The sequence below is a fragment of the Durio zibethinus genome, chromosome 6 (genome assembly GCF_047325235.1).
Source record: "Durio zibethinus cultivar Kanyao isolate XHJ-2024 chromosome 6, ASM4732523v1, whole genome shotgun sequence".
Lineage (NCBI taxonomy): Eukaryota > Viridiplantae > Streptophyta > Magnoliopsida > Malvales > Malvaceae > Durio > Durio zibethinus.
The window spans coordinates 32,698,493-32,721,346 of NC_143167.1; the positions used below are offsets into that span (position 1 = coordinate 32,698,493).

Consider the following 22,854-nt stretch of genomic DNA (forward strand, 5'->3'; position numbering starts at 1 on the left):
AATCTCCAAATTCCTATAACTCATGTAAAAATATTATATATATAAATCCTATCAAAGTCACAACCTTCGATAATATAATCAAACTACATACTATCTAAACTAATGCACAATTGACAATATTTTTTTAAAACTTTTAATTGATGTACTTTTACATAAAAATATAATTTTATGAATTATTTAAAACTAATCATTATTTAATCAATATTTATTGATAAAAAGCTTATATTAAATTTTATAAATATTGATGATCAAATCATTATAAATTTATAGTTCAAAATTTTTTTTATTAAAGTTGATTTGATTTATTATTAAATTTGGTTTTATTTTTCAAAAAACAAAATATTTTTATGAAATCAAAATGAAACGAACCATTGTCCACCTTAGTAATTTAGCTTTCACAATCAATATAAATATCTAATAGGTGGGTTCATTACGTTATGGTAGTGAATAAATAAACGAAGAATCCGGTCTTGCTATCGGTTGCGACCACGATCAGACCAGGACCCATGGGCCCATTGAAAAGATGGCAAACAGGCTAGGGTGCTGCTTTTAGGTCCAGCCTCCGAGCACTCGAGATATGCCTCCGCAAGATATTGGGCTTTTAGACTGTTATCATATCAGTCATAAATGTCATCACGAGCGGCCGGGTGGCTACGAAGCTCATGTTAATTATAAAAAAATCACTTTTTTGGGCTGGGGAAGCAATCGAACAGTTTGCAAATTAGAATCAAGTTTAAAAAAAAAAAAAAATAGAACGCTGAAGTAGGAAATCTGACTGTCGTACAAATATAGATATTGGTTTGGTTAGGGTTTAAGAAAACATATGCTAAAGTCTGAAAAGAAAAGACTATTAGGAAACGAATATTTTTGGCCTAGTATGTTGGATGATAATTTTTGAACAACAGTAATTTCTTGGATCCTTCCCTGCTGATAAAGGTTTAATTTCTTCAACCATTCTGGAAAGACCAAGTTATTACATCGGCCTCCTCTGCTTTGTTTATTTTGATCACCTGGACCACTTTGATATGTTTTCTTCTGTCAAGCATCTTGATGAATGGGATTTGATATTTTACAGCAAGTTGGTGTTTATACATATATTTATTGACAGACAAAGAACAGATTCAGAATTTTAATATTGACGATTTAAATAAAGTTTATTGCTTTATGCTGTTTTGTTTGCTTTGTTGTTTTTTAAGCTCTCAATTAGCCATTTGTAGCGGATCTACATTTAGTCTTTGTCTAATGAAGATAATCTCATTTTTGTTAAAGAAAAAGAAAACCCATTTCTTAATTCTAACTGAAACGAATACTGGCTCAGAGAAAAAGGTGATGAAATTTGAATCGTATGATTCTAATTTATGAATCTGTACTCTAGCAATTGGACAAAGAATAGGGACCCCAGGATTGACAGACAGCATTTACTTCTATCTATCCGAGGATACTGTTGATAAACTCCAAACTAAATCATATGGCTGGGATTGCGGGCATGCTGCAGCCAAGGAGCACATGCCCTTCTGAGACGTGTACGTACCAAAAGCTGAAATTAAGAACATGAAGTACGTTTAAAAAGCAAAAGGTCTGCAGTTAAGAACAATGGCAGTCAAATCATGACATTGAAACACATAAAAAGAACCAGTCGACTACTGTTTAGAATTTCTGTTGAGAAACGATATCAGTTACAGTTCAGGTGTCGTCTCTTTTAATTGGTTCCGATGAATTAATTACAGTGGAAAATGAGAGATTTTTCGGTTTGTTCTTCACTTTAACTCCCTTTATTAATTTTACAAGCAAAAAAAAAAAAAAAAGAGTTATTGTTTCATTGCCAGCCATTCGGGCAAATGTATAATATGAATCAGAATGACGGTGACTGATCCAGCTATTAAAGAATAATCTAAATTAAGATCTCCAAACTCGCTAGATGCTAGGTAAAGATCAGGAATTTAATACTACCGAAAAAAAAATGATGAGGGTGAAGTCCGTCAGACAGCATTTTTTTCCCTTCATCTTCTATAAGAACCAGTAAGACAGCATTTTTTTAATGCAAACAATGCAGCAGAAGCACGAAAACGTGGAGAATGAATATAAACAAATTAAAGCCTGTCTATTTCGGGAGGGCTGCTGTGGGTTGCTTTCCAGCCTGCGTTGAAATTGTCAATTCCTAGTTAGGTCTCAGCTAACTTTCAATCTTTAATTAAAGAAAAAAACTATTTTCTGAAATTTGTAAGATAGTATCTTCTCTCATCACGTTCTGATATATATATATTAATCAACTTACCAAACTCTTGATTTGTAAATATCATGGCCAAATATTTATATGCCCCATTCTTTCTTTTTTTTTTTTTCTGTTAATTAAATATCAATGATCGTGCAGAATATAAATATATATATATATATATATATATTTATTACTGTAATGAAGAGTTAATATTAATTATAGCTTTTGCTATCATTTTAAAAGTGATTATGGAGAAAAAATGTACTTTGGTTCTCTGTTCAAGTCCAATTCAATTGAGTAATTTCAATAGTTACATGATTTAAGTGTTGATAAAATGTTGATTTTTACTTTTAATGATTTGATTTCAATCTCTAATAATCGTAAGTACATAAATTTTATAAATATAGCAGCAAACTGCTATCTGATTTTTGTATGAAAATCAGTCCACCACCCCAAATTTCTTGCTTCTACTTATTGCTAGTTAACGTAGCCAATGTTAATAAAAAAAAAAAAGGGGCAAAACTCCTGAGATCGATGTTGACATACTATTTAATATCAAAGTTTTAAAAGAACGATTTTTTATTTTGATTAGATATATTATATATATAAGTTCAAAAGATATGTGTTAAGCAATATAAAGCTTAAAGAAAATGTTTTACATAAGGCCCAATGTATAAGATATTAATTTGGTGAATAATTTATAGAATTTGTTACTTAAAATTTTTAGGTGACTTATTATCCTCAAACTCAAAGGAAATGAACCCATTTTTAATTTTAAGTTCTAATATCATGGGTACTTTCTTCCATAAAATTTAGACATAAATTTTATATCAAAAGTGACATAGACTTGAGTATACTCAAATGGTTAAAAATTGTGAGATGGTTGAATTTAAGATAGATTTCACTTTTTTTTTTATATAATTTAAGTTGAAGGTTTTATAAAAATAATTAATGTAATGAGTGTTGCTATTTTATCTGATCACTTTCGACACTCCAATTGTTTACAAATGGCCTATTATGGACGTTTGGCTATCCAATATTTAATCACAAAATGTCGCGTTGGATAACAATATTTTCTTAATTAATTCACTCACCAGATTTAGTTGGAAGAGTAACAAAATTCTAAAAAAATGCTCTTGATATATTTGTTTTTATATTACTATTTTAAGTTAATTTGCAGTTGAAGAATATTTAAGAATTGAATATATATATATATTAATATATATAAGATCTATGCTAGGATCTCGTGAACATTTAAAACTGATACCCGTATCCCACCCGATCGCAAGCTTTTTGTCTCACCTCCTTGTTACTGCTGGCATATGTAAAGATTGATCTGTGAGAGTAATGTGACAATTCTTTTTCTATAGGTAATAAATCATTCATATGCAAAACTTCGTTTTGTTTGACTATATACCAAGAGCATAGTCCATTGCAATCAGCATTTGATTGTATTATTGCGAGACTAATTAATTGGACCCTTGGCTATACTATTATATTGCTTCAGGATCTACAACCATGAAAAATCAGAGACACTTGAGCATGCATGCATGCAAGAGAAGATTATGATGATGGGTCGGATGCCAGAAATTTTCTATGCTCGTTGGGAGGCTCTAGTTATACATCCTCTGCAAATAAATTGGCCGTTTCTTGAAAAAGCATATATATGTATATACACATGCATGAGCACCCCACAGAAATTTAGTAACCAAGCCCTTGGCATTTGCCAAGTTGTAATATATATTTTGAACACTTTGTTTTATTTTTCAATGTTTCTGTCAAGTTTCAATTTCTATTTGTTTTGTGCTTAATTTAGCTTTCCTCTAATCAATTACTAATTACCACCTGCCCATAGAGTTAAAATTAATGTTGTTTAAATTCAAGTGGAAAATTAAACTAATTTACCCAAAAGAGGTAGAACCCTCCTCGCCACGAGTGCAAGTCTTATAAATTTCATCCTAAAATTAGATGATAAAAAGTGTAATTCACCCTTACAAATAATTTATTTTTGATTCCTCTCCTTTGTAGATTTGCAATCCTTTCCATAAAAGGATGAGAGAAAAGCAACAAACTTTCAAGCTTCTAGACCGGGGTGGGAACGTTAGTTCAAGAGTGAATAAACAACTGGGAATGGTAGCTGAATTTCTATATCAAGTTGTCTATCTCCAACTCATAATGGAAACAGCAATGCTAACATGATCAAGCCTTACACTAGGTGGGAAAATGGTTAAGCGCGCATTAGGTAATTAAGTCATTACTTTATTATGATCCTGCAGATCAAAGGCAATGCAGAGCCCAATCGAGTGACAATATTTAAAAGTGCTTGGGGACTGAAATGACAGTGTGCTACTTCACTCACCTTCACAGAATAATGATAATTTATTTATTTAATATGAATTTAAGAACTTGGGATTAATTGATTATTACAGCTTGGTTTCTTGTTGTTTAAAAGCACTTGCAGCTGAATCACATTGGGATTGTTTTTAATTTCTAAAAATTGTTGTTATCAATCGATAAAAGTAGTGAATTAAATACAAACAAAATTTGAAATAATAATTAAATACTTTAATTACTACCTATTGACACTGATCCAAATTTTTAAAATTGAACAAATACATCTATATAAGAGTCAGTCTACTGACACCCCAACCGTACATTCATTAGCAAAGGACTTTCACATCTATTGGAACTCTCAGTTGTCTCGAACTCGCACAAGAAGAGAGGAGACAGAGTAGAGCAGTAATGGGTAGAAGCCCTTGTTGTTCTAAAGAGGGAATGAACAGAGGAGCTTGGACCGCCACTGAAGACAAAATTCTCACTGATTATATCAAGGTTCATGGTGAAGGGAAATGGAGTAACATTCCCAGGGAAGCAGGTGAGATATATAGACTTGATCATGAATGATTAATTAGGATGGAAAATTGGCTTATTCTTTTTCAGTGGCACTCCTGCAAATGAATCCATTACCGTCTAAGCCAAAGAAATACAGAGTTTGGGTTTGCTTGTTGCATGAAAATCAAGTTCATTTCTTTTATTTCATGCAGGCCTTAATAGATGTGGGAAAAGCTGTAGGCTTCGGTGGAGGAACTATTTGAGACCTGATATCAGAAGAGGGAACATTTCTTCTGATGAAGAAGATCTCATCATCAGACTTCACAAACTCTTGGGCAACAGGTTCTATTCTACTTTCATGATAATAATGCAACTGAAATGGATGATTTGTTGACTTAATGCAATATAATTTGTTCTTGTAGATGGTCCCTGATAGCAGGGAGACTTCCGGGGCGAACGGACAATGAAATCAAGAACTATTGGAACACCCATTTATCAAAGAGGGGACAAGAGAAGGAGCGACGACCAGAATCAAACCATTCCAAAGTTGAAAAGAAACCTATCACCAGTAGAATGGATGAGAACCCAATTAGGTCATGTGTTATTCGCACCAAGGCACCGCGTTTCAAAGAGGTCTTTATCACCCCTGATGATCAGATTCAGCAACACAGAATCGTGGCTATTCCACCCTCAGTGGATGCAAATTTAGTGCAAAATGTTGCAGCAGGATTGGAATCCAGTGATGTTACATTTATGTCCTGCAATGAAGAAAATTATTCTCTGGATTTCATGGTGAATATCAAGCCTAGGGAAATAAATATTTCAGAAATCCTTGATTCTGGTTTCACAAATCATAGTCATGATCTTGATGCTCCGGAGATGGATAGAGTGATGAAAGGAGATGATGCTGATACTTATACGAGCAAAATTGCGGAATCACAAGCATTTTTGTTACCAGAGGAAATGGAGCAGAACTGGCGTGGAAGTGACTATAATATTCAAGCCAACTTGGATTCAGATTTTGGATCTCTGGTTGCTTTCCTTGAATCTGCTGAAGAATGGATAATTTGATTCCTTTTTGTTAATCTAAACTCGCGAGTATAGATCTTACATTTGTTAGCTTGGCAGTTGCAATGGCACCCTACCTCTGTCCATGTCAAAAGTGCATGAGAATAAATGCCATAGTGTGGAGCCAACTATCAATGAGTAAATTTTGAGCTTGTAACTTCGAAAAAAAAAAAGTAAAATATTGATTCTACATTAATCAAATATTAACCATATATATTTATTTTTTATATTATTATTTGTTCGTATTATAGTATTCATATGCAACAGGACTAATTATTTTAATATATATACACATGGTTGCTTTCTGAAATCCAGGATTTAATTAAATAATATAAGAATTTTCATCTCTTTTAATTTGCAATAGATATCTAGATATATATATATATATATATGACGAAAAATAACCATAATACATCCTAGTATTAGTTATTTTTTTAAACTCAATCCTAGTATTATTAGCAATAGTTAATTAAGTATCAAATGTTTAAAACAGTGCAGCCAATTAATGTATAAAATAATTGATTAAATGAAAGTTGTAAGTACTAAGTTTGTTCTTTTATATAAAAGAAGTCATAATTTGAAAGTAATGAAAGGATTATATGTATTAAGATATAAATTTTAAATTTATCGAATGTCATATTTTAACAGTAATTATATAAATTAATTGAATTAAATTTTAAATTCATATACTTTGACCATATAATTATTCAACAACTCTTAATGAAAAGAAATTAATCTTTGCTCATAAATGTCATCGTTGGCCTTCTTTGGCCTCTTATACATAACTCTTGCAACCTATATAATCTAAGATCTTAGGATCTAGTTTATCTTTTAGCTATATTTTCACAAAAATACCAAAAAAATTCCAATTAATGGGTGCACGTTAATTTTAGAAAACTTTATTTTTTTTGCATGTATCCACTGTTTTCATCCAATTTAAAAGAAAATAATATTACATTAATTATAATTTTTTTGTATAAACACTGATCTTAACAAATAAATATCAATAAACATTTTTTAAGATTTAAAACAAACTTAATATAAAAAATTAAGATTTTGTCAGGTTTATTAAATGATGAAAATTTAAATTCTTAAATCTAAGTAAAAAAAAATTCGACTTCGGAAACTGAGCCCGGTTCTCGAAACATAGTGGAGTCATAATAAGTTGAGCAAATCGACGCCGGCATCTTAGGCAATGTCAAGGTTGTTACTTGTTCTACACCCTAGCCCAATACCGGGTGGAAGGTTTGGTCAACTCTTTATTGTTTTGTCTCAATTATATTGGTAGAAAGAAAACTTTCTCACGACACGAAAACCCAAAAACCTACCATAGAAATTGGGGTGCTGACTACAATAATTAACATACAACCATATCAAAACGGTACCGAACATCAAACAAGACTACCCAAAGGATTTTTCTGATTTCTGTCTTCTGACCTTGCACTTAGTAAGTTGCTAAAATCTTGGAGAAAGGGAATTTTTATCCTATTCATATCATTATATGCATTTATTATCTGTTAAATTTTACTTGTTTTATGCAAGAGCAGTAAAGCATCGTTGTGTTAGCAGCTAATATTCTTTTTTTGGATTTTTTCTCCCTTAAAATGAACTCTCTCTTGTTTTTTTTCTATCAAATAAACTTAGCTAGTCAAGGTTTTTATGTATAAAAATTTAGATTTTTCTAATAAAATTTTGAGATTGAGATTCAGAAATCCACTTATAATAGCTGGATTGACTTTTCTCTTGTTTTGATAACTCAACCGTTAAAGAAAAGGCAAGTATTATATCTACATCGACATTAATTACATTTTTAATACTCTAGTAATTATTAATTAGCAATGAAACAAACGCTTCATAATCTTCCGTACCCTTACATATCTCATGACTTTCGCCGTAAGGTTTTGTTTAGCTGCATGCTCTGTACAGTATTAGATCAAATACTGTTTGGAAATATCGATATTGCTTATAAGTAAGTGACCATTGGTGAATCAATGGTGCATATTATAGAATTTTTTTATACCCTTAAGCTAGATAAATCATGATTCGCAACATTAAAGTAATCAAGATTGAGTGTCGGTAAAGCTTGTATTGCAGAACCCAATGGGAGAAAATCTAATGAAATGAAACTCAAAAAGGCTGAACAATGAATGTTGAGCATGAAACATGCCATCAGAATTTTTAATTTCTGTGGAGAAAAACTTGTTATTTGTTTTCTCATTTCCTGCAGGAAGATTCAAGCTTAAGCGATTGAATTATAATCATTGTTAGTAGCAAACTAGAAGAGACTGAATCTCACTAACCGTTTACCTTAAATGGTCACAAAAGGTAGGATCAAATTGATTGGTTATGAAACCGATCTTTTAATTCTTAATATTTAATTATAATATTGCTGTAAATAAATGCTTGCTGGTTCTGTGTACATAAAGTTGAAGCAAATTTTAAACACTCAGTAGTATAACTGTAAATATAATGTTAAAATTTTCGTTGTTTCTCTTTCAATCTTGCGTGTTTGCTGACGGGTGATGCCTTTTTTTTTACTCCATGGAAGCATCTTGACAATTCTTCAACTCTAATGGTTTTTCTTTTTTCATATAGGCCACTTGACAATGAATGAAAAATATAAAACCTACTCATCAATGAAATGCCAGAAAGGAAGGTTCCTTCAACAATGTTAATGGCTGCTAATTGACCCATTTTTTTGGGGTGAAAACTGAGTTTCCTTGATGCAATTCTTACACATGCGTACTTTTTTCCATGCATATATGACAACTTGACAATAAAGTAAAAGTAGCTTTATTGGGCAAAAAACCTAACTACTTCCTGCAAGTTGCCAAACCAAAATTATATTCATTTACCCTTTTCATCAAATTTAAGGTTATATAACACATAACTATAATTTTTTAAAGTTAATATTTGATACATATTAGTTTATATATTTTATATGTTATTAATAAATCAAATTATTTTATATCATGAATGATCAAATATATATTTATAATTAAAAACTTATTTTTAATTAAAAAATTTATTAACAAATTGATATTATTTAATTATAAAATCTATACATGACAGTATGCTAAATATAATTTTTTTAATATCATTTTAATAAGTATTGCGATAAATACCTGTCAACATTTCTCTTTTTTATTTTTTTATTTTGCCAAAGTTTTTAAGATCAATTAAGTAGCTAAGTTCTAAAAGGGACTGGTATTTTTTTTTTCTTTCGGCATCTTTGTAGTTATTGTCATGCTTATTTCTTCTTATTTGGATGCTGGACTTCCATAGTTGAATGGAAATTCTTGACTCTAGCAATAAAAAAAAATAGTAGCATTTGTCTTGTTCTGATTTGGTTAGAAGCTCAAAAAACGATGAATCAATCAAACTACCTTTAAGGCACGCAATCCCTCTCAATCACTAAGTGGCTTTTTGTGTATAATAAGGCAATCAATTTTCTTAATCATCAAACAGCCTATATCAAACAGAGAATTTAGAGCATTATATATTAACCATGAAAACACGTGATACAAGAAAATTAAGAACAAGGCCCAATTCCACTGATACCTTACTTGAATTTCTAAATATTGACATGAACTTTTCCTCACCGCCATAATTTTTTATTAATTTCCAAAAAGCTGATTTCATTTTATTATGTAAGTTGAATTGAATAAATTTGTATGTTGAATTCATACAACCCTCATGTCCAAACGAAAAGGGACAGTCTATAAGAATCTTGCTCTCTTTAGTTAAAAGAAAAAAACACCAAGATCCCATGCAAAGTTTGTTTTGAAATTTTATTAATTAGAGAGAGAGAGAGAGATAGACAGACAGAGGAGTGAAGTTCAAATGGGTAGAAAACCTTGCTGCTCAAAAGAAGGACTGAACAGAGGAGCTTGGAATGCTATTGAGGACCAGATTCTGATAGATTACATCAAAGCCAATGGTGAAGGCAAATGGGGAAATATTCCCAAGAAAGCTGGTAAGTAGTACTGTTAATTACTTTTGATCAATGTATACACAAAGACACAGTTCTATTTTTGGGCTCGTTCTATATTTGCTGACACTAATTATTACTGGTTTTTTTATGGCTCAGGCTTAAAGAGATGTGGAAAGAGTTGCAGGCTTAGATGGCTGAACTATTTGAGGCCTGATATCAAGAGAGGAAACATATCTGAACAAGAAGAAGATCTTATCATTAGGCTTCACAAGTTGCTAGGCAACAGGTTTTTCTTTTTCTTTTTTCTCTTTCATTTCTAATTTTTTTATTAATGTTATTTGATATAAGTGGATATATCAAATTGTGTTGTTTGCAGATGGTCTTTGATAGCGGGGAGACTTCCAGGACGAACAGACAATGAAATAAAAAATTACTGGAACTCAACCTTAGGAAAAAAGGTTGGAGGCGAACAACTGAAGCAATCTAAAGACCAAAATTTGAAGAAAGCCAAGACACAATCAGCGGCTGAAACCCCACAATTCACTGCAATTAAAACCAAGGCATCGAAGTGCTCCAAGTTTTTAGTCACCCACCAGGAGCCATATAAAGCTGAAAATGTTGATTCTATCCCGGTGCATGATGCCAAACTGAGTGATGGAACATTTTCTACCACATCAGAGGAAACTCATTCAGTGAACTCAACACTGGATTTTGATATAGCGGATCTTCTGGCGCTTGATATCTCAGATTCAGAGTTTTGGAAGTCCTGTCAGAATAATAATAGCATAGAAGAAGCTGAAAGCAGCGGTGTTGCCAGGAAAACCTGGTTTTCTTCAGATCAACATCTTCAATTTTCCGAGGAAATGCTCAAAGATTGGATAAGATATGATATGTAGTATGTGCTAAATTACCTCGCTGTTTTGCAGATGGGCTATTGTTTTCTACTTTTCTTGAATTTCCAAGGCATTATTATATTGAAGAAAATCCGACGTTCAAAATTACCTTCACTGTAAAAGTCTTGGCGCACATTGTAGAATTAAATCGGTATTTTCCATCTTTTCAGCTAATGAAAGGTGTTGACTTGACATACAATTAGTAATTTTTCCTTTTTTTTTTCAAATTTCTGGATTGAAAAAAAAAAGGAAATCTGTTTTAAATTATTGACTTGACATACAATTCGTATTGATTTTGTTTTTTAAATAAAAATTTTACAACTTTGACCTATTGTCTTTGTACATTTTTTAGAAAGAAGGATTTAAAGAAGTTAAAATAACAAGAAAAATATTTTATTAATTAGACTAATTAATCATCTAATTGATAAAGCAAGTCCGAACCTACTTTTGGTTTGATTTTGCTTTCTTCTTTTTTTTGGCATCCTACTTTTTGCGTGGGTGGGGACGCATATAAAGTTTTAATGATTGGTTTAAGCTTAAACACATGATTCACAATTTTTTTAATTTGGCTAAAATATTAATTATAATTTATATTAATATAATAAAAATTTATCGATTATTTCTTAAATCAGTCGGTAAATTATGAGTTTAAAAAAATTTAAATGTGTAATAATTTTTTCAATTAAATATATAATAGAGTAAGAAAATTTAAAAATAAATAAAAAAACTTCAAAAATAATACTAATACAACGGAAATTTTGTTCATCTGTTAAATTATGCTATCACACGTCGCTACAAATTAGCCTCCTTCAATCATTCACATCGTTGGGAGACATCAGACATATGGTAATATGCCAAACTTCATAAGGTGATGGCCAACATCACTAAACAAATAATAATAATAATAATAATAAAGCATAAGTCAATGAGCCCTTGGTTCATTTGGCATGAGATATGTGGTCATAAGATGCTGAGAAGGATTATAGTTGGAGTTCGATATGGAACATCCTCGCCTACTAGGTAAGTTTGTAGTCAGGGTGAAAGGATTAGCCGCCCCCAAATTTTTTACCTCTCTTGTTATATAATAATTAGTCTCACTTAATTATTATTTTTATTTTTTAAAATTTATTATTTAATATCTCCTTTATTAATTTTTTGTTTTGCTTCTGCTATCAACCGCATGAAATATATATATATATATATATAAAATAATGTGAAAAATGAATTGTGAATCATGCGAAGAATATATATATATATATATATGTATAAATGCAGGTTTCATTATTGTTTTCCCCTGACTTTGAAGCTTCATTCAGCTAGGCTTACCTTTCATTAATTTTATATTTCATCCTTTGAATTTTACAGTCTACCATCCTATGATTTAACAATTATTGTACTCCATTTGTGCATGACCAAATTCACTTGAACAAATGATAAATAAGAGGGTAAAAATTCTATAACTAAAACATTGGATACAAAAAGTTTGATTTTCAATCTCATTGATCACATGTGTTCTCATAGATTAAAAAAAAAAAACCACAATAACAACTATGTTGACTAATCAGACGAAATGCCACCACCATTTTGATTTTGTGGTGGTTAGCAAAGCCTAGACAACCAACTCCCTAGGCCCATCTTTTTGGAAAGTTAATTTTGGCTGTTTTTATACCAAATATATTATTAACTGTCAACCAAATCGATTCCTCTGCGAGGTTTAGCTAAACCAACTGTAATTATCATTATAATTATTATCAAATCTTTTACTATAGAGTTAATTATAATTTTGATATTCAAATTTTAACAAAATATACGATTCCCTTTTCGAATTTTTAAAGCTTATAATATTTTAATTCATCGATTAATATTGACAACTCAATACATATACGTGGCATCTAATTAATACAACACGCCACATATTTGCCATGTCTTAATTAAGAAATTATTAAATACTACATGAAAATTTCATGTGGATGTCATATGACATCCATGTTGGTATGCTTGAATGGTTTTAAAATAAAAAATTAAAAAAATAGCTGGTCTGCAATTGCATTAACATCCAGCCCAAAACAAGACATATGGGACAAATTCGATGGCCCTTCTAATCATAAAATAGAAAACAGGAAGGGGACTCAAGACCTGGAAAATCTAGACCCAAAAGTAGCCCAAAACTCAAAGGCCTGGCTAGTGGCTGCAAAAGGGTCGAAGGAAGCAAGAGAAAAAGGAACAAGCGCGTACCATCACTTAATTATTAACAAACATGATTGACACCATTCTTTTACTATGTGTGGTCCTTAGTTCGTTAGTTTACTTTAATTTAGAGATAATGCTTATATCAGGTCAAGATTCAATATAATCATATTATTTTAAAATAAAATTTAAGATAATATAAAATATTTTTTAATCATTTTAAATTATTTTAATAAATTGATAATAAATCTTTATATATTTAAATATAAATTAATAAAAATATAAAATTATTTAATAAGATATCATTCGTCAATAATATTTTTAATACTCAAATAATCTTTTTAATTTGATCTTCTAGTTTTTTATAAGATTAATCAAACTTATCATTTATTTATCTATAAAGAGAAAAAAAAAAAAAAAGTAAATCACAGTTCAAGAAATATAAGTTTATATACTTTATCGGATCAAGTATCATTTTTATACATATCATATAAATAATTTAAAATTCATCAAATCATAATGTCAAAGCATTTCAAATATCATCGTTCTATTAAACATTTCATAAATTTATAAATTAATATCAAACATATCAATTCATAAATCATTTCAAAATGTATCGTCATTCAAATATCGTAATTAAATAAAATCATGAATCAATTTTAAAAAATCATCATAAGTCATTATTATCATTCATTTATAATTAACTACGATCACTACTATAACCTATGACATTAGTCATATCGACAATTTCATCATCATGATCATTGTTAACTATTATAACCTATTAATCATGACCTTACACTAATTACTATAACTCATTAGTAGGATCGTATGATTATACTAACTACTATTATCCATTAACCATGGTCGTAGAATTAGTGTTGATGTCGATGATCGCACTTCTTAGGATATAAAAATGTAACTATCATAAATTTGTTCCTTAAACATAAATAATTTTCTCATTTCATTCATAAGAATGATCCATTATTTACATAGCAAAAACACAAAATAATTATATGTTTGATCCTTTTTATATATAAAAAAAATAAAGAAATAAATATTTACTCATTTATAAGTATATATAGATTTGAAAACAAGTAAATTATGTGAGATTTTACTTACCTCATTTTGATTTCACCACTTAATTATTTTTCAAAATAATTAATGATCGATTCAAGATCATATCAACACATCAAAAATTAATCAACTCTTTTTAAAACCATTAATACTAAAAACAACCATGTTACACAAGAGTTAACGTAATTAACTAATATTGCCAGCCTAAGTTGCTTTCACTTAAATGACCCTATCTCAAGATATACAATTTGGAATCAAGATCTCTTTAATGCATTGAAAACTATACTCGATAAGCTTTCTACCCATATTGGACCATCTCTTTATTCCTTGTATATTAATTGTAATAATTTTTGTAATCCACATCATATGCTACTGCCATATAACATATATATTTTCTAATAAAAATTACATATTTATTCATAGGAGACTCTAAATTCAATTCCGCTTGTTTTGTTGAAAAGTAAACTTAATGATCTTTTCAAACATGTATGGCTTAATATATAATTCTTTGTATAAAAATTAAGAGAAATTTCATAATTCCTTTCTACTATTGCTAGTAGGTAACTTACACATCCTTAAGTAAAAATTAAACTACTCTTCATAGAAAACTTGAAATTAACTCCCTTTTATTTCATTGAAAAGTAAATTCAGCAAGCTTTCCAATGATATATAATAATTATAGCAATATTTTATCCCTTAATACATAATATTATCTTAATCTACCATTGCAAACACTAGGGTTCATATGAAACATAAATTTTCTTTTCTAACCCCATCAAATTTTTGTTTCTTATTTTTATAGCAATAATATCACATTACTAAACTTTATCAACACTTTATTATACCCTAATTAAAGTCTAAATGATTTGTTTAAACCAATCTTGTAGAGGGATAATGAATTTCCTAAAATTTTAGGTTTTTTTATTACAAGTTAAACCTTAAGATTTAACCATCACTATTATTTTTCAAAATAAAAAAAAATTATTTACTGACCTTTGAAATATGACTTTCTTTGTAGATTTTATTCTTGCCCTTCAATTGAAATTCTTTAACCTGTGTGTTCTATATAAGAAAAAAAAAAAGAGAAATAAGCTTTTTTTTTTTTTATCAGTTATCGATCGAAAATAGTAGTATAAATTAACCCTACTAAAAATTGAGTTATTTATTGATAAGTCCTTTACCTTTCTAACTTTTTATAAAATACTCCCTTCAGTTATAAAATACATAATTTTTTTTTACAGGTATTACATTCTCTCAAACTTATAAAAAGTTTCATCATCGAAACTTAATTTACATTCATTTTCGAATAATTGAGAATGTCATTTCTTCATATTATCTTTCATTTATCAAGTTACTTCTCTTAATGTATGATTGCTCCATTAAACTTTTATAAAAAGAATAATTATGTGCCTCAAGACCTGCTATTTTCAATCAACTATTCAAATATGATATTTCAAGTAATTAACTCCTCTTGAACTTCTAAAGGTTTATACTCTACCATATGGCTCATGTCAGAGATATATTTTCTTAACATGACACATGAAACAAATTAGGCACACTATATAGCTGAGATGGCAAGGCTATCTGTATGTAACTTCTTTTACCTTATCAAAAATTTCAAACGATCCTATATAATATGGGCTTAACTTTTTTCGCTTTCCAAACCATATAATATCTTTTGTGGGTGACACCTTTAAAAAGACATAGTCCTCCTATTGAAACTCTAACTCCCTTATCTTTTTGTCTGCCCAACTCTTTTTTATGATCTTGTGTTATTTTAATTCTTTCCCTAATCACCTTGATCTTTTCCATAATCAATTACGCCACTTTCGACCCTAATAGTTTTCTCTCCCCAACATCATCCCAACATAAATAGGATTTACATTTTTTATCGTACAAGGCTTCAAAATGAACCATCCCAATACTAGATTGGTAACTGTTATTATAAACAAACTTTGCTAAAGGTAAGTAATTGTCCTAACTACCTTTTGGATTAATCACACATGCTCAAAGCATATCTTCCAAAATTTGATTCATTCTTCATTTACCCATCAGTTTGAAAGTGAAAAGATATACTCAATTTCAAATTTATCCTCATAGCTCGTAGCAAGCTTATCTAAAATTTAGAGATAAATTTAAAATCTTTATCTAACACAATACTTACTAAAACTTTATGCAATCGGATAATTTTATCCATACACAATTGTTTTAGTTTATCAAGTGAAGTACTCGACTTGATAAGTAAAAAATAAGTTGATTTAGTGAGCCTATCAACAACTACCCACATTGCATTATTCCCTTTCGATGACCTAGGCAATCTCATCATGAAATCCATAAAGATGTGCTCTCATTTCCATTTCGGTACCTTTAAAGGTTGTAACAACCCTGATAGTCTTTGGTATTCAGCTTTAACTTGTTGACACACTAGACATTAGGATACAAACTGAGCTATTTCCCATTTCATGTTATTCCATCAAAAACTTTCTTTCAAATCCTTATACATCTTAGTGCATCTAGGATGTATAATGAATCGAGACCTATGTGTTTTTTTCAAGATCTCTCGTTTGAGCTTAAAATCATTTGGTACACATAATTTATTCCCAAAGCGTAATGTGACATCATCGTGAAGCTTAAACTATGGTCTCAAATCATTCTGCACATATTCATTGATTCTATACAACTCACTATCTTCCTTTTGTGTCAATTTTATCTTCTCGATCAAAGTTGGTTGAACCAATAAACTAGCCATAACAACACATTTTCCTTGTATAGTCACCTTGATTTGCTGTTCATTAAGTTCTTCTAACAATTTTGGTTACGAAGTAATCAAAACAGCTATACTTCCAATGGACTTTTTACTAAAATTATCAACGACTACATTAGCTTTGCTTGGATGATATTTAATGGTTAAATCGTAATCTTTGATTTGTTTCAACCATCTTTTCTGTCTCATGTTCAATTATTTTTACGTGAATAGATACTTTAAACTCTTATGATCTGTATAAATTTTACGAAGCTCGCCATACAAACAATGTCGCTATATTTTTAAGGCAAACACAATGGTGGCCAACTCTAAGTCATGAATCAGATAATTCTGTTAGTATGGTTTTAATTATCTAGAAGCATGAGCAATTATCCTATCATTCTACATTAACACACAACCCAACCCTTTCTTGGAAGCATCACTATAAATAATAAAACTGTCAATATTAAAATGTAAGATAAAGATAGGTGTTGATACCAATTGTTGTTTTAACTTTTGAAAACTCTATTCACATTCTTCAGTCGGCTCAAATTTCACTTGTTTTTGAGTTAAACAAGTTAATAGCATAGCAATTTGAGAAAACCTTTCAACAAATTTTCTATAATAACTTACTCTAACTTACAAAAATTTTTATTTCTGTCACATTTGTCAAACCGAGCCAATTCACCACCACCTCATATTTTGATAAATTTCACTTTATAATTTGTCGCTTTTTATATTATTAGTGCAGTTGGACGATGATACAAGGGAGGCTTGGACTACTTTTTGGAGGCCAATTTCAGATTAAATCAAAAGAACATGGTGAATGGAGTTGGGGAAAGATTGCAAAGGAATCAGCCAAGTCAAATAATTCTTAGCTTCTTTAATTCTCTCAAACTTTGAAAACCCAAATGTTTTAAAGCCAAAATTTACTCCCGCAGCACGCAGCAGTCGTGTGACATCAATCATCAATTAATGTTGATCCATTATAAGAGTGAATATAAAATGGCAGAAGGGTGGATTTACTACTAATTACTTGTTATTGTGTAATCCAAGAATGGAAAGCCATTTTTGTCTGAATAAAAAATAGAAAAATCGAAGGCAATAATTAGAATTCCAATCCCATAATAATAAAGTTAGAATATGTGAAAATAAGAAAGACAAAACTTTGATAGACCCAAGATGAAAATTATTGGTGCAGTCTCCAGGGCTGGGGAGGGAGTTAATAGCTGCTGGATGCAAGCAATGGAAGGCAGTGCAGAAAAACAAGTGGAGTGTTCTGCTGTAAATCAGATGCAGCCATGTGAATCGGGTCACCGTGCGTGCTCTTACAAGTGATGTCATCTCATCTGCTCATTAAAATCAAATGTACTCAGATTTCAGATTTTTTTTCTCAAACCTATACTGGAAGAGGGAAAAGAAGCCCTCATATCAAATCTCTCTGTGCCGTCCCATGACATGCAGGGCAGGCCCCACCCCCACACGTACTCACCAATTGCATGCACTGTTCCCAGGAGAAGTTAAAGATAATCTACTCTTTTTGCCCAAACAGAATCATCATCTACATAAAAAAAAAAGAAAGGGAAGGATGCTACTAGCATCTTTTGTTTTTCATTTGAAAAGTTTGTATTTCTGTACTAATATTTTGGCATACCAATGGATTAAAACAATAAGAACTTCATTTTTAAGTACTCAGTATTGTTCTTACTCAAGACAGTTATTCTGTATCTGTTTCATTACATCCCCAACTTTCAATCAAATGAAATCCTATTAGAAGCCAATAGAACAATATTGTTACTATGAAGAGAAGAGGAAGCCATAGATAAAGGTTCAAATTTTGAAACTAAAAATGGATTGTTGGACCAAAACTATCCATCCTAAATAGACAGGTGATACAAAGGAAAAAAAAACAAAAAAAAAGAACAAAAGAAATGACAAAGAATAAGAAAAAGTAATGCCTACCACATCGAGAGAAGAGGTCTGCATTCACTTAAATTTTTTTATCAACTATTTTTAGATGGGTTGAAATTACTAGTTCATATCCAACATATTTGGTCGAACATATTGCTTATACACAGTCAGTTGTAATGAAAATTTAGTTCAAAATCAAAGTTAATAGCAACAATTGCTGAACTAAACACCATTGGAGCTGAAAATCTTTAAGAATGGAAAAGGAATTACCTCGTAGCAGACCGAGTTTTAGCATTCTATTCTTTTCGTTCACCACAATTCTCATTCTTCCCCATCACTTTCATTATCATCATCTACTCGCTCACCCTCATTATTCAAGTAATTTCCATGGCTTTCATTGTCCTTTCTATTGCTTCCTTGTACTATATTCTCACAAACCGCGCCATCAAAATCCAATTTCGGGAAGTTCATTTCAGAAACTTTAAGGTTCCCGCTACCATTAACTTGTGCAGTCCCAAGGTCTCTCTTAGGCATATAGGCTTCCAAAAAGTTTGAATCATCTTGCTGTTGCATCTCAATGTAGCTGTTAATCAAAGGCGTAGGCGAAGTGGGACAAGTAATGGGTATTCTTGAGTAAAGCTGATCCAATTGATCAAAATAAGGGCAGGTTTTAGATTGCTGAGAGCGCTTCTTAACATTTTCTTTGCTCTTCCTGAAATACTTGTTAATGTTCTCCCATTTTTCTTTGCACCTTTTGGCACTTCTTTGATAACCAAGGGAAGCCATGAAAGAGCTCACCTCTTCCCAAAGAGGCCCCTTTAATCCAGGTTCTCGAAACTTTGATTCTAGGTTACATCGCACTTGAATCAAGGCCTCAACTTCAGCTCTAGGCCACCTGCTATTGTTATCAACTTTCACAGGCGTGCTTTCATTGTAGGGTTCGATTGCACTTTCTCGCTGCATTAACAATGGAGCCCTTGCCGGGAGATTGATGCTTTGACCTGTAATTTTCTCCAAATACGAAACAATAAAAGCTTCTCTACTCGAAGCTAAAGCTTGTTCATGTGCTCTTGCAATGGCTTCTCTATTACGCTTTTCAGCCTCTTGTCGACTCCATGATTCTTCTTTCACTGACCTTTCTTTATCCATTCTTTCAATCACTTCCAAGAACCTTCTATGAAGACCCTCTTGATGATCCATCACTTGCTTCACCAAACTCTCAAAAAACCCAACCATTGAACTCAATTGCTCCTTCATTTTCTTCTTCCTCTTCTTCTTTTGAATCTTCCTTAGTGAAGCTTCTTCTCCAATAGAAGCTTCTGATCCATGATCAACCCCAGTTGCAACGTTACCAAACCCAACATTGGCACCTACATTATGCCCTTGAAATTCAGTTAAGAGCATGGAAAGACCGACATTTGCAGGTGAATTTTCACCCGTGAGAGCAGACCCAGAACCAGCTCGAGTAGTTTCTCCTCCCTTTGCAAGGCCATAAATAGCTTCAAGCTCACCAAAGAGTCTATATCTGTTTTCTAAATTCTTGCTTATCTCACTTGTACATTGATCCGGTTGTTGCAAAACCTTGTTGTACTTATTCCACTCTATCTCTCTACCTTCATCTCCACTGCACTGCCTATCTTCACATCTGTTTAGGGGCTTCCTGGTAACATTAACACAAACACATGGTGACAAAGAAGTCAATTTTGAAAAAAAAAAAAAGCAACCTTTTTCTTTGAAAAAAAAATATATATATAATAGAGCACTACATTAGATATTAATTATAATAAATTACCAAAAGGGTTCTTTGATGGGAGAATCTTCTTGGGGATGCCAACAATGGGGTGTCAAAAGGGAATGTTGTTGTGGCCGGCGATTCTCTGGAACATGTTGCTCATTTCCATGGAGAAAGGTAGCATCATTTGTTTGATGATTCAATGCTAAAGCAACCTCTTTTTTCCTACTATTTTCATTAAGACCCAACTTGAAATTGACAGCCAAAAAGGGTTGTTGATGGACATGATGATGATGAACAGTCTCTGCTTGTTCTTGAAATGGTTGAAACTGATGCTGATGATGATGTTGGAAAAGCTGATGGGTAACAGGAAGTGAATGTTGCTGGAAAAGTGTTTGGTGTTGTTTCTGTTGTTGTTGAAAATGTAATGGGTAATTAGGATGCAAAACAGATTGCTGTTGTTGATGATAAGGATTGGAAATGGAGAAAACTGAAGAAGAAGAACCATCATCATCCATTAACAGCTGTTGCTGTAGATGATGGGCACCATATTTAACAGGATGCATTTTTTTTAAGGATTTTTGTTTGGTTTGGAATGTAAATGGAAGAAGACACAAAATAGGCCCTTCCCTTTCAGAAAAAGAGATTTAAACACACAGAGAGGAGAAAATTGAAGAAGGCTTAAAAGGGTGAAGACTGAAGAGTGCGAGTGCGAGAGGAGGAAGCGTAGAGACGAAACATAGAAAGCTGTTACGTGGGATAGATACTTCTACAAGTCATCTTGGTCGTTAGGGTTTTGGTTTATCCCCAAATAATAACAAAAAAAGAACAAAAGAGTATTATGAGATTATGACCCAAATTTAATTTTTATGTAATTTACTCATTATTAACACTATTCATACTGAGTCAAACTTTGAAAATGATTTTTAAGATCAATGCTTGACTCAACTTGATTTATCTATGATATTTATTTTTATTTAATTTTAATTTTAATTTTTTTTATATTTTAACAATACTTACAAATTAATTGAATTTATCAAGTTTAAACTTAAAATTTAAAGATATTAATTTTAACACTAATTTGCTCTCGATCAATAAACACTTCTACTCATTATTCTTTCATTTTGTTTTTAATAATTTTTTAAAAAGGCTGATTTGGAACTTGGTCTTGAAAACCTTTTAATTTTTAACAATTAGAAAATATATAGTTTGCCATAAATTTGAAACATATGTTTTTTTTTTTTCATGATTATCATTTTATTTTCAATGATCTATATGTAGTTTTAAGGTGTGATGTTTTTTTTACCAACTTTTTAGATATCATTTACTTCAATTTAAATTTTATCCTTTTTTAGGATAATTCCTACATATTAGATTAACCCTCTCATTCCAATTATTATTTTTCTCAAGTATCATATATAACAACATTCATGCTTCATCTGCACAACTAAAATTGATTCTTTTTTTTTTTTCTGCCCTCCAGCATAATAATAAAATATAGTAGCATCTGTTTTGCATGAAAATGTAGTAAGGTAAAATCCTCTTTCTTTTTTTTTTGTTCTTCTTTTTGGTAGGAAGGGTTAGTAATGGTTCATGCACCATTAGAGAGGCAAAAGAGCAATATTATGAGCAGTACAAGGCAGACTAAGGTTGAAAAGGAAGGCAGGCAGCCAAATTAAATGAAGAGTTTGCCTTGCAGTAAGGTGTGGGGGTCGTTACGTATTGACGGCAAAAGGCAAAGGGGAGGGTTGGTTGGGTCCCAAACGGTCCGTAGTATTTTGTATTTGGAGCAGGAAACGTGACACGTGTCCCAGGCAGACGTGAAAGACATCCTCTTTGGAAGCATACAATTGATGTGCACGTGAATTCAATACAGTACATTGTCCTCATGTCTCCTCTCGTTTTTAATTTCTCTGTCTGCTGCCAGTTTGACATTGCACATCACTCGACCTGCCGCTCACCTCACTCGCGCATGGGTATGGTAAAAGGTCGGTCGGATCGGATGTATTTTTATTTGTTTTGAATATGATTTGATAGATTATTAATAATATTTAAATTTGATATTTTTTTAATTTTTTTATATTTGATCTTAGATGTTATATAAAATTATATTTAATTTGATTCTATTTGATTAATAAAATATTTTTTATATATAAAATATTAATTTTTAATATAAATATAAAATTAAATATATATAAATAACTAATTAATTAAAAAATAATTTTTTTTATATATATATCGAATTAGATCAAGAGAGATTTA

At 31.0% G+C, this 22,854-nt stretch overlaps 3 protein-coding genes across 4 annotated transcripts; 2 read left to right on the forward strand and 1 right to left on the reverse strand.

Moving 5' to 3' along the window:
• The first annotated feature begins 4,866 nt into the window (after positions 1-4,866).
• On the forward strand, positions 4,867-6,277 carry LOC111286267 (transcription factor MYB1-like). Its single transcript, XM_022876151.2, has 3 exons — positions 4,867-5,090; positions 5,260-5,389; positions 5,470-6,277. Exons 1-3 carry the CDS (start codon positions 4,958-4,960, stop codon positions 6,116-6,118), a joined length of 912 nt encoding a protein of 303 aa, XP_022731886.2. The 5' UTR covers positions 4,867-4,957; the 3' UTR covers positions 6,119-6,277.
• A 3,259-nt stretch (positions 6,278-9,536) lies between these two features.
• LOC111284480 (transcription factor MYB123-like) lies at positions 9,537-11,219 on the forward strand. The gene is made up of 3 exons (XM_022873131.2): positions 9,537-10,091; positions 10,206-10,335; positions 10,426-11,219. The coding sequence occupies exons 1-3, from the start codon at positions 9,959-9,961 to the stop codon at positions 10,943-10,945; spliced, it is 783 nt and encodes a 260-aa protein (XP_022728866.2). The 5' UTR covers positions 9,537-9,958; the 3' UTR covers positions 10,946-11,219.
• Positions 11,220-17,961: 6,742 nt separating this feature from the next.
• LOC111285854 (uncharacterized) lies at positions 17,962-21,380 on the reverse strand. 2 transcript variants are annotated; one of them, XR_016343188.1, is made up of 3 exons: positions 20,653-21,380; positions 19,131-20,520; positions 17,962-18,298 (listed from the first exon to the last, which is right to left on the reverse strand). XR_016343188.1 is itself a non-coding variant. In XM_022875486.2 (2 exons), exons 1-2 carry the CDS (start codon positions 21,156-21,158, stop codon positions 19,182-19,184), a joined length of 1,845 nt encoding a protein of 614 aa, XP_022731221.2. In that variant the 5' UTR covers positions 21,159-21,380; the 3' UTR covers positions 17,962-19,181. The 2 variants fall into 2 exon arrangements, 1 of the variants encoding a protein (XP_022731221.2); XM_022875486.2 differs by having other exon boundaries at positions 17,962-20,520.
• Positions 21,381-22,854: the final 1,474 nt, after the last annotated feature.

Excerpts from the sequence above, each read along its gene's own strand:
- LOC111284480 (XM_022873131.2), top strand. The coding sequence starts at position 9,959 with ATGGGTAGAAAACCTTGCTGCTCAAAAGAAGGACTGAACAGAGGAGCT. Across the intron at positions 10,092-10,205 it reads AAATATTCCCAAGAAAGCTG|GCTTAAAGAGATGTGGAAAG; the intron begins GTAAGTAGTACT and ends TTTATGGCTCAG. Across the intron at positions 10,336-10,425 it reads CACAAGTTGCTAGGCAACAG|ATGGTCTTTGATAGCGGGGA; the intron begins GTTTTTCTTTTT and ends TGTTGTTTGCAG.
- LOC111286267 (XM_022876151.2), top strand. The coding sequence starts at position 4,958 with ATGGGTAGAAGCCCTTGTTGTTCTAAAGAGGGAATGAACAGAGGAGCT. Across the intron at positions 5,091-5,259 it reads TAACATTCCCAGGGAAGCAG|GCCTTAATAGATGTGGGAAA; the intron begins GTGAGATATATA and ends TATTTCATGCAG. Across the intron at positions 5,390-5,469 it reads CACAAACTCTTGGGCAACAG|ATGGTCCCTGATAGCAGGGA; the intron begins GTTCTATTCTAC and ends TTGTTCTTGTAG.
- LOC111285854 (XM_022875486.2), bottom strand. The coding sequence starts at position 21,158 with ATGCATCCTGTTAAATATGGTGCCCATCATCTACAGCAACAGCTGTTA. Across the intron at positions 20,521-20,652 it reads CCCATCAAAGAACCCTTTTG|GAAGCCCCTAAACAGATGTG; the intron begins GTAATTTATTAT and ends TAATGTTACCAG.